The sequence below is a fragment of the Camelus dromedarius genome, chromosome 7 (genome assembly GCF_036321535.1).
Source record: "Camelus dromedarius isolate mCamDro1 chromosome 7, mCamDro1.pat, whole genome shotgun sequence".
Classification (NCBI taxonomy): domain Eukaryota; kingdom Metazoa; phylum Chordata; class Mammalia; order Artiodactyla; family Camelidae; genus Camelus; species Camelus dromedarius.
The window spans coordinates 5664470-5676883 of NC_087442.1; the positions used below are offsets into that span (position 1 = coordinate 5664470).

General features: G+C 52.7%; 1 protein-coding gene across 2 annotated transcripts; it reads right to left on the reverse strand.

The window, feature by feature from the left end:
- Nucleotides 1-2858: 2858 nt before the first annotated feature.
- Nucleotides 2859-8098, reverse strand: REPIN1 (replication initiator 1). Of its 2 annotated transcripts, XM_031455639.2 has the most exons (3): nt 7942-8098; nt 7070-7267; nt 2859-5660 (listed from the first exon to the last, which is right to left on the reverse strand). In XM_031455639.2, exons 2-3 carry the CDS (start codon nt 7224-7226, stop codon nt 3934-3936), a joined length of 1884 nt encoding a protein of 627 aa, XP_031311499.1. In that variant the 5' UTR covers nt 7227-7267; nt 7942-8098; the 3' UTR covers nt 2859-3933. The 2 variants fall into 2 exon arrangements, with proteins under 2 accessions (XP_031311499.1, XP_064343294.1); XM_064487224.1 differs by lacking the exons at nt 7070-7267; nt 7942-8098 and adding an exon at nt 7268-7341.
- Nucleotides 8099-12414: the final 4316 nt, after the last annotated feature.

Here is a 12414-nt window from a genome sequence, read left to right on the forward strand (position 1 = left end):
TGGCCCTTGGTCTTCCGTTCCCCGAGACCTTCAGGAAGGATTATTTTCTCATCTACTCACCCTGATAGGAAGGAAATGTTCCTTTGTGTCAATAAAATTCCTCACACTGTTAACCTCAAAGGGGCCGGCCAGCTAGGTCAACTCCCACTGGCAGATTTTCCCAAGCTGCTTAGAAGCCACCTTTGGGACATGAGGTCGCTACAAAAGAGAAGCTGGCCTCACTCTGAGACCTCCTACAAACCTTACTGTTCAGCCCCTGGACCTTATTCTAATTAATCAGTCAGCAGCTGCCTACTATGCATTTGCCACGGGCCCAGCTGGTGTTTAGCTTCAACACATAGAAACCACGGCCCAAGATGCTGTCAGTTTTGCCACAAACTTCTTGTGCAGTTTTTACAAAGGATTCTTTCTGTCCCTGGACTTTGACTCATTCATCAGTAGAAGAGTTAATAATTTTCTAGTCAACCTCCCGCAGCTACAGGTAATTCATCCATGAATTCACCGAACAGCAGACTGAAAATATTCAGGGGAAGAAAATTCCAGAAATTTCCAAAAAGTGAAATTTGAATTTCCGCAGGCACAGGCAACATTTACATGTTAAGTATTATAAATAATCTAGACATGATTTAAAGTACACAGGACATGCATTTTTAGGTGACATGCAAATACAGTGCCATTTTATATAAAGGACCCGAGCATCTAAGGATTTTATTATCCGTGGGGGATCCTGGAACCAATTCCCAGAGGATACTGAAGAACAACTAATTGGGTCCTTTTTTTTTTTTTTTTTTTTTTGGCAGAATCCTAATTGGGTCTATCATCTACAGAAGCATTTGTGAAGGATAAAAACCTACCCAGAGGCCAGACATCACTAGGCCATCAACTCTTTATTTAAAGAGTCTCATCCATTTTATTTTCTAGAGTACCTGGTGGAAGTTAACCAAGACTTCTGGAATTCCAGAACTGTAGTTCCACATCTGCCACCGGCTATGAGTGGGAAAGTCATTTCCACTCTCTGGGCCTCTTTCCTCCTTCTACAGAGTGAAAGACTTCCTCCTGATGGACATTTCATGGCCAAGGGTACTTCAAGGGTAGAAACAATGAAACACATCTGGGATCCTATTTCCATTAAGCGAGAAAAGGGGAGGCTGCACGTGTACGTTTGCAAAGGCACAGGAAAAATGTCTGGACGACCACTCTCAAACTCTACATGGTGCGATGAGAAAAGCCGTGGGGCGGGGGTGAGGGGAGCAGGGGTGAAGTGGGGGAAAAATGGAGAACTTTCACACTGAAAAATAAATCTAAATATGTCTGCATTGTTTAATTTTGACAAAATAATTTAAGACTTTTGTAATTATAGAAGGAAAAAAAAAAAAGCTGGACTCTTCGGCACAGAAGGGCAGCTCCTATCAGAGGGCTGACCCCTCCAATGGCGCAGTCCTTCCTTCATGACTGCTGTCAACATGTGCCAGGCTGAGCAAGGACTTGGGACCCACTAGGCCCCCTGAGGGACTCAGGAAGGAACCATGGACAAGTTTGCTCTGTCCTTGCTTTACTGGCCCCCTCAAGGTCACTTCTGCAGCTTTCCCTGAACTTTGATCCTGTCCTCACCATCTCAGCCCAAAAGCAGTGGTCAGCATAGCACCAGAGAACCCAAGGTCCACCTCCCCACAGGCCAGGCACTTCCTTTATAAACAATGGTTTTTCAAAAAGGACCACTGATCAGTTTCCCTCTCCTTCATCCTTTTCCCCACCCCACACCCAGTCCTAACCCTAGATGCCTGAGGACCTGTCCCTTGTTCCCCACCCATCATCCCCAGACATCTAGCTACTTTCCTGGTCACCCCACGAAAAGCACTGCTCCTCTTCCCTTGAAGCTCCAAGTCCCCTTAAAGAGACATATTCAAGGAAGGCTCTCTTGAGACAATGTTCCCAGGCTCTGAGAGATAACCTGCCATAAACTATGGAGGTTTTGAAGTGGCCCCATAACCCCATAAACCAAAGCTTTGAAGCTGTCAGCTTCCATCCTACACACTTGGAACCCCACCCACCCCTCATCCATCTCTCTCATGATTTGCATACAGGTGTTAAGTCCTCCAAGACTCAGCCCTCTTGAGGGGTAAGATTGTGTCTTATTTTTGTAAATCCCGAGTTTCCATCCCATCAAGCCTGCCACAGGCATTTAATACTTACCTTCACCCAAAGCAGCAGAACCGCGTTCACCCTATAAACCCGCGGTGGTGGTGAAGAGCACGGGTTCCAAATCGAAGACTCCAGGTCTGAATTGCCTCTGGTGATTACCAGTTATACAACCTTGAGCAAATGTTTCCATCTGTTAATAAAAAAGTACCTACTGCACCAGGATTATGTGAGATAATTTAGGTAAACTTCTTTGCAAGGTGCCACTCACATAAACAAATTGTGGTTGCACCAGACTCTGTGCTAGGTGCTGGAGGTCTATGCAGAAATTAGTAAGTCAGGAAAGGGCCTATACCTGTCAAAAATAAGTGATCAAATGTGTATGAAACAACCAGTGCAGGGAAGCAAACATAGTAACCAACATGGGGAAGCGGAGCAGGCCAGCCAGAGGCCCGCAGGACAGAATCAAATCAGACCTTTTCCCTGACAACTGGCCCCTGCAAGGCTGACAACCCCACAGAAGGCTGCACCACTGAAGAGGTAACCCCACTTGCTGAGTGAGCCTGGCCCCAACCTGGGGAAGGAGGGCAGGAAGCAGAAAAGCATGACATGTTGGGCCACTTGGCCTGTTGCCCACCTGTCCCCATCCAAGTAGAGCTGCTGCCCCTCCCTCCACCTCCCCAGCTCCCCAGGACAAAGGAACACTTCTCAGCCACCGGTTCTAAAACCAGATCTTTATTCTCTAGTTTGAAAAGGAGGGTTAAGTGGTTGTGTTTAGTTCCAGAGAACAAGGCCCAACAGTAGAAATTACAGGGAAGCAGACTTCATTCATTATAAGGAAGAATTTCTAACAATTAGAATTACCCTACAATAGAACCAGGGCCTCAGGAGGTGAGGGGACTCCCTATCACCTAAGTGTTCAGGCGGAGGCTGGCTGTCCATACGCTAGAAATGCTGAAAGGGAAACTCACCCTCCTTGCCCATCAGCTGACCTTCCATTGTCAATGGGGCAGTCCTTTCCACAACATGTCGAGTTCTGAAAGGAGTGAAGGAGGGTTGGGGTGTTCAGGCAAAAGCCCTGACATAGGGCGGCTGACAGCCAGGGGATGCTCTAAGCGCTGGGACGGTGGTGGATAAAGCAAGTCAGACCAATGGCAAGATGCCCGGGGTGGGGGTGGGGGGGTTGAACTTCAGGGAGGAAAGGAAGCCAAGTACTAACAGCAGACAGGTCTCTCCAAGTCTGGGTGCCTGTGCAGGGGTTGGGGGGGACAGGGTGGGGCAGGTGGGAGCAGCCTGGCTTGGCCTCCCAGTCCTGGAAAAGGTCCAGGTGCTGCCTAACAAGGTTGGCAGGTTCTCCCAGGTGTATCCAGCTGGTCCACTTTTCCTCCCAGGTGCTCATCCACTAAGGACTGTACCACACCTACTTCCAAAAAATGAGCTGAAGGAACTCATATTAAGAGAGAGAGACATTAAGGCGTTACCACCAGAGGAGGAGGGGCTTCCTGTCCACTGGTGGCCCCTCCGGCGGGAGGGCTCTAAGAAGTGGGTAGAGCTGCTATTGCTACTTTTCCAGGGCACAGGACAGTCAGGACCAAACTTTAGCAAACATCAGCTGAAGGCCAGGGTCTCTGCTCTGCAAGTGGGCTTCCTGATGGGGGGGGGGGAGACGACCTCCCTCCTTAACAGGGCCCAGCTCACTCCCCTTCTTCCCCTCCCTCACCTACAGCAGCAGCACAGGGCACAGTGTGAATGACGCCCAGGTCCGCCCTCCCTCGGCCCCGTGGCCCCGCCCTCTCAGACATCATGCTTCTTCTGATGGGCCAGGAGCTTCTCCTCGTCGTCAAAGGTCTGGCCGCAGATGGCGCAGCAGAAGGCGCCATCCCGGATGTGGCTCTTGCGGTGGGTGATGAGGTTGGACTTCTGGCTGAAGCTCCGGTCGCAGTCGGGGCAGGCGTAGGGGCGCTCGCCCGTGTGGATGCGCCGGTGGGACACCAGGTTGGACTTCTGGCTGAAGGCTTTGCCGCAGTCGGGGCAGACGTAGGGTTTCTCGCCGGTGTGGATGCGCCGGTGGGCCGCCAGGTAGGGCTTGTGGCGGAAAGCCTTCCCGCAGTCCGGGCAGACGAAGGGCCGCTCGGGCGCGTGGTCACGCCGGTGGGCTGCCAGGTGGCTGCCCTGCGAGAAGCGGCGCCCGCACTCCTCGCAGGCGAAGGGCCGCTCGCCGGAGTGGACCCGGGAGTGCGCCACCAGGTGGGTCTTCTTGCCGAAGTTCTTCCCGCACTCGGCGCAGGTGAAGGGCCGCTCGCCCGTGTGCTGCCGCTGGTGGGCCCGCAGGAAGCGCTCCAGCCGGAAGCTCCGACCACAGTCTTCGCAGCTGTAGAGAGAGGGGGGCACTAACACCCGGTCCTGGCGGGGCTCCCCGGGGGCCTCCAGAGGCTCCGGAGCCGGCTCCTGGGCGGTTTTCAGTGGGGCCTCGGAGGTGGGCTCCGATGAAGGCTCCAGAGGGCCGGCGGGAAACTGGGGGCTCCCCAAGCCGGGGGCCCCCTGGGCCGCCCCTTCGGATCGCTTGTGGATCTTGCTGTGAGACAGAAGGTTGGGTTTGTGGCGGAAGCGGCGGCCACACTCGGTGCACGGGTAGGGCTTCTCGCCGGTGTGAATGCGCCGGTGGGAAGTCAGGTAGGGCTTATTGGTGAAGCGCTTCCCGCACTCGGGGCACTGGTGGGGCCGCTCACCCGTGTGCACGCGGCGGTGGGCGATCAGGTTGGGCTTGTGGCGGAAGCGCTTGCCACAGCAGGCACACTGGAAGGGGCGGTCGACAGCGTCTCCGCCTGGCCGGGGGGCGGTCACCGCTGGGCGGCCCCGTGGCCGAGGCCCGAGAGCCTTGGCCGCCGCCTCCTCCAGGGCCTCGGCGACGTGAACCCGCTTGTGAGCAACTAGCTGGTCCCACTGGGCGAAGCTGCGGCCGCAGTTGCCGCAGATGAAAGGCCGGGCCTCAGGGGCAGGGGGGTGGCACCGCCGCAAATGGGCTCGCAGCTGCTTTCTTCGCCAGAAGCGTCTTTCACAGTCGGGACAGGCGATGGGTCGCTTGGCAGCCGAGTGGGCCCGCAGATGCAGAACCAGGGCCACCCAGCCTCGGAAGCTCTGCCCGCAGAGGTGGCAAGCGAAGCCCAGGTCTGGGGTGGCAGCAGCATGGACCTGGCAGTGTAGTGCCAAGAAGGGGGCGTGGCGGAAGCGCCGGCCGCATTCGGCACAGGGCAGAGGCAGCCGGGCCTGGCAGCGGCGGGCATGAAGCCAGAGGGCCACCCAGCCGGGGAAGTGCCTTCGACAGTGGGCACAACGACGGGCCCGCCCTAGGGCCTGGCTGCCTGACTGGGCCACGGAAGAGCCTTTTGACCTCAGCCCTTGGGGCTCCTTCTCCAGGGTCTGGGGCGACTCCTGGGAGGGCCCAGAGAGGAGTCGGGGCTGGGAGGGGCCCATGGCCACGGGGCCCCTGCAGCGGCGTTCCAGCATCGGTTCTTCCTCTGCTGAGGGTGGAAAAGCATGGTCACTCTAGAGATCACATATCCTGCCCCCAGTTCCTCCTCTGCAGACCCCAGGCCCACGAGGAGCTTGCCCTTCTCAACTCATAGAGTCCTGGAATCCAGACGACTCTTCTGTTTCCTCGTATTGCTATATTATTTCAATCTTGGGCTCCTAGAGACCATTTCAAGTATATCTGTCATTAAGCCTTTACTGACCCTGGAAGGAGGAACTCTGACACTTCTTGGAATCCCCCTCAGCCTGTGTCTGGCATGGAGTAAACACTCCAGTAGTGACTGCGCAAACATTCCTGCCTTAGGACTCACCAGAAAACGCAGTCACCTCTCCCCACAGAGCTTTACACCTTCCCAGGTGTTTCCCTGCTGCCCTCTCCTTGTTTCTACCATTTCCTGTTGCCATATCTGAGCTTCACAGCAATTCTGAAGCTGGACCAGAGACATAAAGCTCCCTGTTTGGCAGATGAAGCAACTGTGATTCATAAAAAGGTGATGAGACTTTCCTGAGGGCACAAAGTAAACCAACAGCAAGAACCAAGACCAGGGGACAGGTCTTCTAAACTCCCAGGCCAGTGTTCTCTGATATACCTGGATTTGCCAAGAGATAACAGAAAAGAAATTCCTATAGCTTCTCCTTTCTGTTATCCTCTCCTGAGCTCTAATCTAATCCAATCATGGGGGAGACACTTTGGCCTTCCTAACCTCAGTCTCTCACAGGAGAAGCCTGAAGAGCCAGTGAGAACAGCCTTTCTCGGGAATAGGAAGGGAGCACTGAATGCTACTCCCAGCACGATGCCAGGCCGCTGCCTGTCCAGACTGTGCCCACATTCTGCCCGCCTGCCCTCCTCCACCGCCACACTCGATTAGGACATTGCAGGAAGGAGAGCTCTCCGAATCCAAGAACACCCACAGCCTGCTGCCCTCAGGGGCGATCCCCGGCTCTGCCTCCCTCCGGTGGTAGGGATTACTGGGGCCAGAGAAGGGGAGGAAGAGATTGTAATCTCCTGTCCCCCACCCAGTCCTTCCTCAACCCCTCCAGGGGTTGCCCCACATTCAGCTCTTCCACAGAGCCAGGGAGCACAGATTCCTGCAGGAGAGCCTCCTACACCCACTCTGAGGTGGGGTGGCAGGTAAACTCCTAAGGGACCATCACTGCCTGCTCGCAAGTTCCAGGCACATCCTCGTAAATTCCCCAGAGCGCATCCTCCTCTCCAGGAGCATAGATGTGACTCATTCCTAATGGCCAGACTGAGCACAGGGAAGGCTCCCAGGATATGAGAAGGTGCCCCTTCCCCCACCAGGTGCCTTCCTTCCACCAGGCTGGGGGGGGGGGGGGAGGCCTGAGCACTGGGGCCATGGAATGGTTTGAGAACCCAACAAAGAAGGCCAGACTCTACCCTGGAGGCTGTGGAGCTGGAGATGAGGCTTTGTCCAGCTCCTCTTGGGGAGGTTCCCGGGGATACTTCTGCGGCTGGAGCGCCTGCTTCGGCCCACACTCTGGTAGCCCCCAGATGTCAGAGAAAACTGCAGCAGTAAAGACACCCCTACCCCCATGGCAGAGCTCAGACCTCTGACGGTAGAGAGGCCAGCCTTACCTGTGGGGAGGGGAGAGAAAACGCGCATGAGGCTCGGAGCTCCCCTAGGGCAGTCATCTTTGTGTCCTCGCCAGCCACCTCCCCCTCCCCCACCCAAGCCCCACACCCCGCCTCCAAGTGACCTTAATGGATATTGGATTAGCAAATGAACCTGTCCCCTTCACCAAGAAAGCACAGGGCTGCGTTTGGGGGTCACTTCCTCCACTGGTAAGGTCATAGCACGAATTCTCCATGCTGGTGGCCAAAGGCCGGCCTGTGGCAGGAACTCTGGAATCCCTGCTGGCTCCCCTTCCCCCACCCTCCTCCCAACAGGAATTCCAGGCCCGTTTCCCAGGGGGCTGCGCTGGCGAGCGCGTGTGACCAGAACTCGGTCATAATCGCCTGGCGCGTCCTGGGTGGCAAAGGGCCGTGGAGACCCCACACCCCCCTTTTGTATTCGCGCGTGTCCCCATGTCCGCATTCGCGGACACACGGCTCCACGCTCCCCGAGTGGGCCCTTTCGGGTCCCCACGCAGAGCGCAGCTCGCGGAGCCTGTGCGCAGGTGCGCGGGCTCGCCCCCATATTCGGTCCAGCAGTGCTCCCCCCAACCCAGCGCACAGACGGTCACGCGCCCGGCAGGTAGGGCCGCCCCGCCACGGGCTCGCGTGGAACCCCGCACCCTGCCCGGACGAACCTCTCCGGCGGGGAGCGCGGAGGCGCGTGGCGCGTCCATGGGGCTGGAAAGCCGGCGCCGGCAGCCGCGCTCCCCACCCCGCCTCGGCGACAGCAGCAGGTTCGAGTTCACCACTGCCAGGCCCGTGCTCAGCCCCCCCGCCGGTTCCCAGCGCCACGTGACTACAGGAGCTGCCGAGGGTCAGTCCTGGGCTCGGGCCGGCGGCCGCGGCCGGAGGGCGGGGCGGGCAGCGAGGCCGGCCGCGCGGGGTCCCTCTCCCGCCCCCAGCGCCCCCTCGCGGGCCGGGGGCGGCCGCCGCGGGCCCGTCTCTGCTACCATGGCGACCACAGCTCGGATTTTTCCGGGACGGGCCGGGCTCAAGTTTCCCGACCCTTTGTCCCAACGGAGGACGCGGGTGCCTGGGAGACCGCGTGGTCAGACTGCGGTCACTCGGCTTGACCGGGCCTCGCTGGCTTCTCAAAAACTCCTAGCTGGCCCGAGCCTTCGAGATGGCGCCCCCCATCCCCAGGCCGTCCCCTCCTCTTTTCCGGCCACCTCGACCTTTGGCCGGGCGGCGGAATCTGAATACCGCGGGGGCTGAGCCGCGCCGGCCGTCCACCTGGCCGGGGGCGCGGCCGACCCAAAAGCCTGCCTCTTGGGCTGTTGAGAGGTGGAGAAAGCAAAGGCCCGACCGGGTGAACTTTGAAAAGGGAATAACCCCGCTTCCAGAAACTAGCCGAGCGCAGGCGTTCCGGGCTACCGTGGCCGCGGGGCGCGGGGCGCGGGGCCTGGCCGAGGGGCGGTCCTCGCACCAGGGGCGTTTCGCTCGGAAACGCACTGCAGCGGGTTGGCGAGCGCGGAGGCAGGTGCGAGCCTGCGTCCATGACTCACCGGCTAGCAGGTGGCCTTGGCTTTCCGAAAGAAACACTTCCTGAGTTTTCCAGGCTTGTACAGTTTCACGTAGTTTTATGCTTTTACACACAGGCAACTTTCTAATTATATGGTTATTTTAAAAACACAATCTGTTGCATTAATAGGAAATAAAATACAAAAATTTCTCATTTTTTCTTCCTAGAGTCAATGACATTTAGTATCTTGGTATATGTATCATGAGATATTTTTTTCTATGCATGTTTGACATCATTGGAATAATGCCTTGAAAAGATTATTCTGCTTTTTTCACTAAACAGTATTGTGAATTTTCTACCGTTTATTAGATGTTCTTTTATAACACGATTCGTAAGCACAGCACAAGTGCACATAAATTTTCTACTTCTCTATAACATTATGGATTCATATTTTATCGATATGCCTGATTTTAAAATTCTAGAAGTGGGGAAACTGATGGGTCAAAGGCAAAGTATATTTTTTGAATGTTTTCTAAGCTATCTTCGAGGAGAATTTATTAGTTTTCTTCTGAGAAATGCCCCTGTTTCCATATCCTTGACAACCCAAGCTAGTTTTTCTAATTTAATTTATAGTTGTTATTTCTCATTGTTTTGAATTTTGTTTCTTAAATTACTAGTTGGCTGGCTTGTTTTTTCACATAGTTATTTATTAACCATTTGTATTTTCTCTTTTGAATTTATGTCCCTATGCCCACTTTTCTATTTACCCATTTTTAAAAATTGGGAAATTGACTCCTGGGTATATATCCAAAGGAAATGAAAACACTAATTCAAAAAGATATATGCACCCCAATATTCATATTTACAATAGCCAAGATATGGAAGCAACCTAAGTGTCCATCAACAGACAAATGGATAAAGAAGTTGTGGTGTATACATATGGTGGAATACTACTTAGCCATAAAAGAATGCAATGCTGTTGCCCTTTGCAACACCGTGGATGACACAGAGGATATTATGCTTAGTGAAACAAAGTCAGACAGAGAAAGACAAATACTGTATATTATCAGTTATATGTTGAATTTAAAAAATAAACTAGTGAATATAACAAAAGAGAAACACACATAGACAACAAACTAGTGGTTACCAGTGGTGAGAGGGAATCAGGGAGGGGTAGGGAGTTAAGAGGCACAAGCTACTATGTATAAAATAAATAAGCTAAGGATGTACTACTGTACAGCACAGGGAATATAGCCAATGCTTTATAGTATCTATAGAGTATAATCTGTAAAAATGTTGAATCACTATGCCACACACCTGAAACTAATATAATATTGTAAATCAGCTATACCTCAATTTAAAAAAAGAGTTGGGAAATTGGTTTTATTTCACGTTGTTTGGGGGGCACTCCTTATAAAATAAAAGCTTTTTATGGTTTCTGCCTTTGGTGTTATGTTTAGATAGGCCACATCACCCCCACCCCAAATTAAATTTTATGTCTTTATGATAGAAAATAAGTTTTAATGTCTAATAGTGTAAGTTCTCCCCCTCTACATAAATTCCTTTTTTTTTTTCCTAAAAAATCTTTCTTGGCTAGAAGCACTCATGTGGTCTTCTAAATTAACTTTAGAATTTCTTGTCAACATTTAAAAATTTTCCTTGTCAACATTTAAAAAATCCATTTGAAGAGACTTAAGATTCATGTCCCTCCCTCTACTTATTCAGGCCTTATTTTACCTCTCACAGTCAAGTCTTCTATCTGTAGAATAAATGTATAACACTTATATTTTTCCTCTAATAAAATTCACAAAATATGAAAAAATACCTTTGTAAGTTCACATAGTTTTGAGGTTCAGAAAATGTGGTAGACTGTATATTGTAGCATATATGTCAAGTTTGGTGGTTACAGAAGAATGAATTTTTCTATCAGTGCGATCAGAAGATACTGGAGTTTCCTCCTAAATACTCAATAATTTTTAGGGAGTCCTTATCTTATGTCAGACATAGTGATAAACTCTCCACATACGTATCTCATTTAATCCTTTTAACAATCCTAGGAAACAGACTCTTCTAGTCCTCCTTTTACAGATGAAACAACTGATGAACTGGGATGTTAAAGAATTTGCCCAAGGCCACACAGTTAGATCGTGGCTGATGGGAACCTAGCCCCGCTCTTAAACACTAAAGTTGTATGTCACCAAACGCTGAGGGGGAATCCCTCATAGACTCACAGACTGTCTTCACCTGTCTGTAGTCAGTCTCTCTTAGCAGAAAGGCTCTTCACTTCAACAGGGCCCCAACTCCTGGCTCACTCCCCAGCCCCCACTAAAACAAATGTCCTTTGGCCCAGGCAGGAGTCAGCCACCTGCTGTAACTTCCTCTTAGGCGTAGCCGAAGGAAACTAAGTTGAGTACGACTGTGCCTTCTCTTGGCAGAGAGAAGATGCAAAGGAGTAGGGAAGGATCCCTGAGCCTTTACACCAACCGGAAATCCTATGCCTTGGTATTTGGGACTCACCCCTCAATGTGCCTTAGAGAGGGAGTGGGGAGGGTTGATGCCACAGCCAGCCACATGGCCAAATGGCCAAGCCCGATAGAGACTGTCTCAGCTTTGACATGCTTGCAAGAGAAAGATAGGGCTATGCAGAGTTGGGGACCCACCGGACAGCAAAACCTTGAGAGGGGCCCTGGGAGGATCCACCTTCCCCTCCAGCAGTGCCTGACCCTCCACACGCCCCCACTCCTGGACTAGATGGCCAAGTAGGTGGGCTTGCCAGGGGATGAGGGGAACGATGTCTCCAGAAATCCTCTGTGAAGATGGATTCTGAAGAAAACTTGGGTCCACTCACCCACGAGTAGTAAAGCCAATCTACTGGCACTGGGTAAAGTGCAGTGTTCACTGTAAGGCGCTGGACAAGGAGCCCAGGGCAGCTCATGCTCTAAAAGCCCAGACTCCTGGATGAGAATGAGGCATTTATTTTTAAAGGCCAGGTGAGGGAGGGGCGTCGAAGAGTGTGTGATGGGCTCGTGCACAAGTCTCTGATTGGCTGGTGCTGGGGTAACAGGGCGGTGTCACAGGGGTTAACGTTATCCATCCTCAGGCTCCAGTGGGTCTAGGGGCTAAGGGCTCATGGTCATCAACTAGTTAACTTCTTCCACGTGGTGGGGGTTTTAGCATCAGTAGAACAACTCAGGAAATGTGCATCAGATACTGTTATCTAGGTACTTCCGAGAGGAATTAAAGCAGAGGACATGGGAGGAAGGGGTCTATCCCGGGGAGGCATCAGGATCCTGCTCAGTTCCAAAGACACCCAGTAGTGTCTCACAGCAGCCCTGTAGCTACAAAAGGGGAAACTGAATCCACATCTCGCAGATGTACTGTCCAGTCCTCCCCACGGGACTCTCTCATACATTCAACAAATATTTAATCAGCGCCCACCATCTGCCACTGTGCCAGTGGCGGGTCCTGACCGCGAGCCCAACAGAAACAGTACATGCCGTTTGTCCGCAGTGTGAAAGGATGTTGAGAGGATGTTGGTTTAGCGATGGGAGGATCTCTTGGGTAAGTACTTCCTATGAAATAAAACCGAATGCTTGTTGGTAATTTCTGAACTGAGGACTGTTGAAAAGCTGGAGGAGACCAGGGA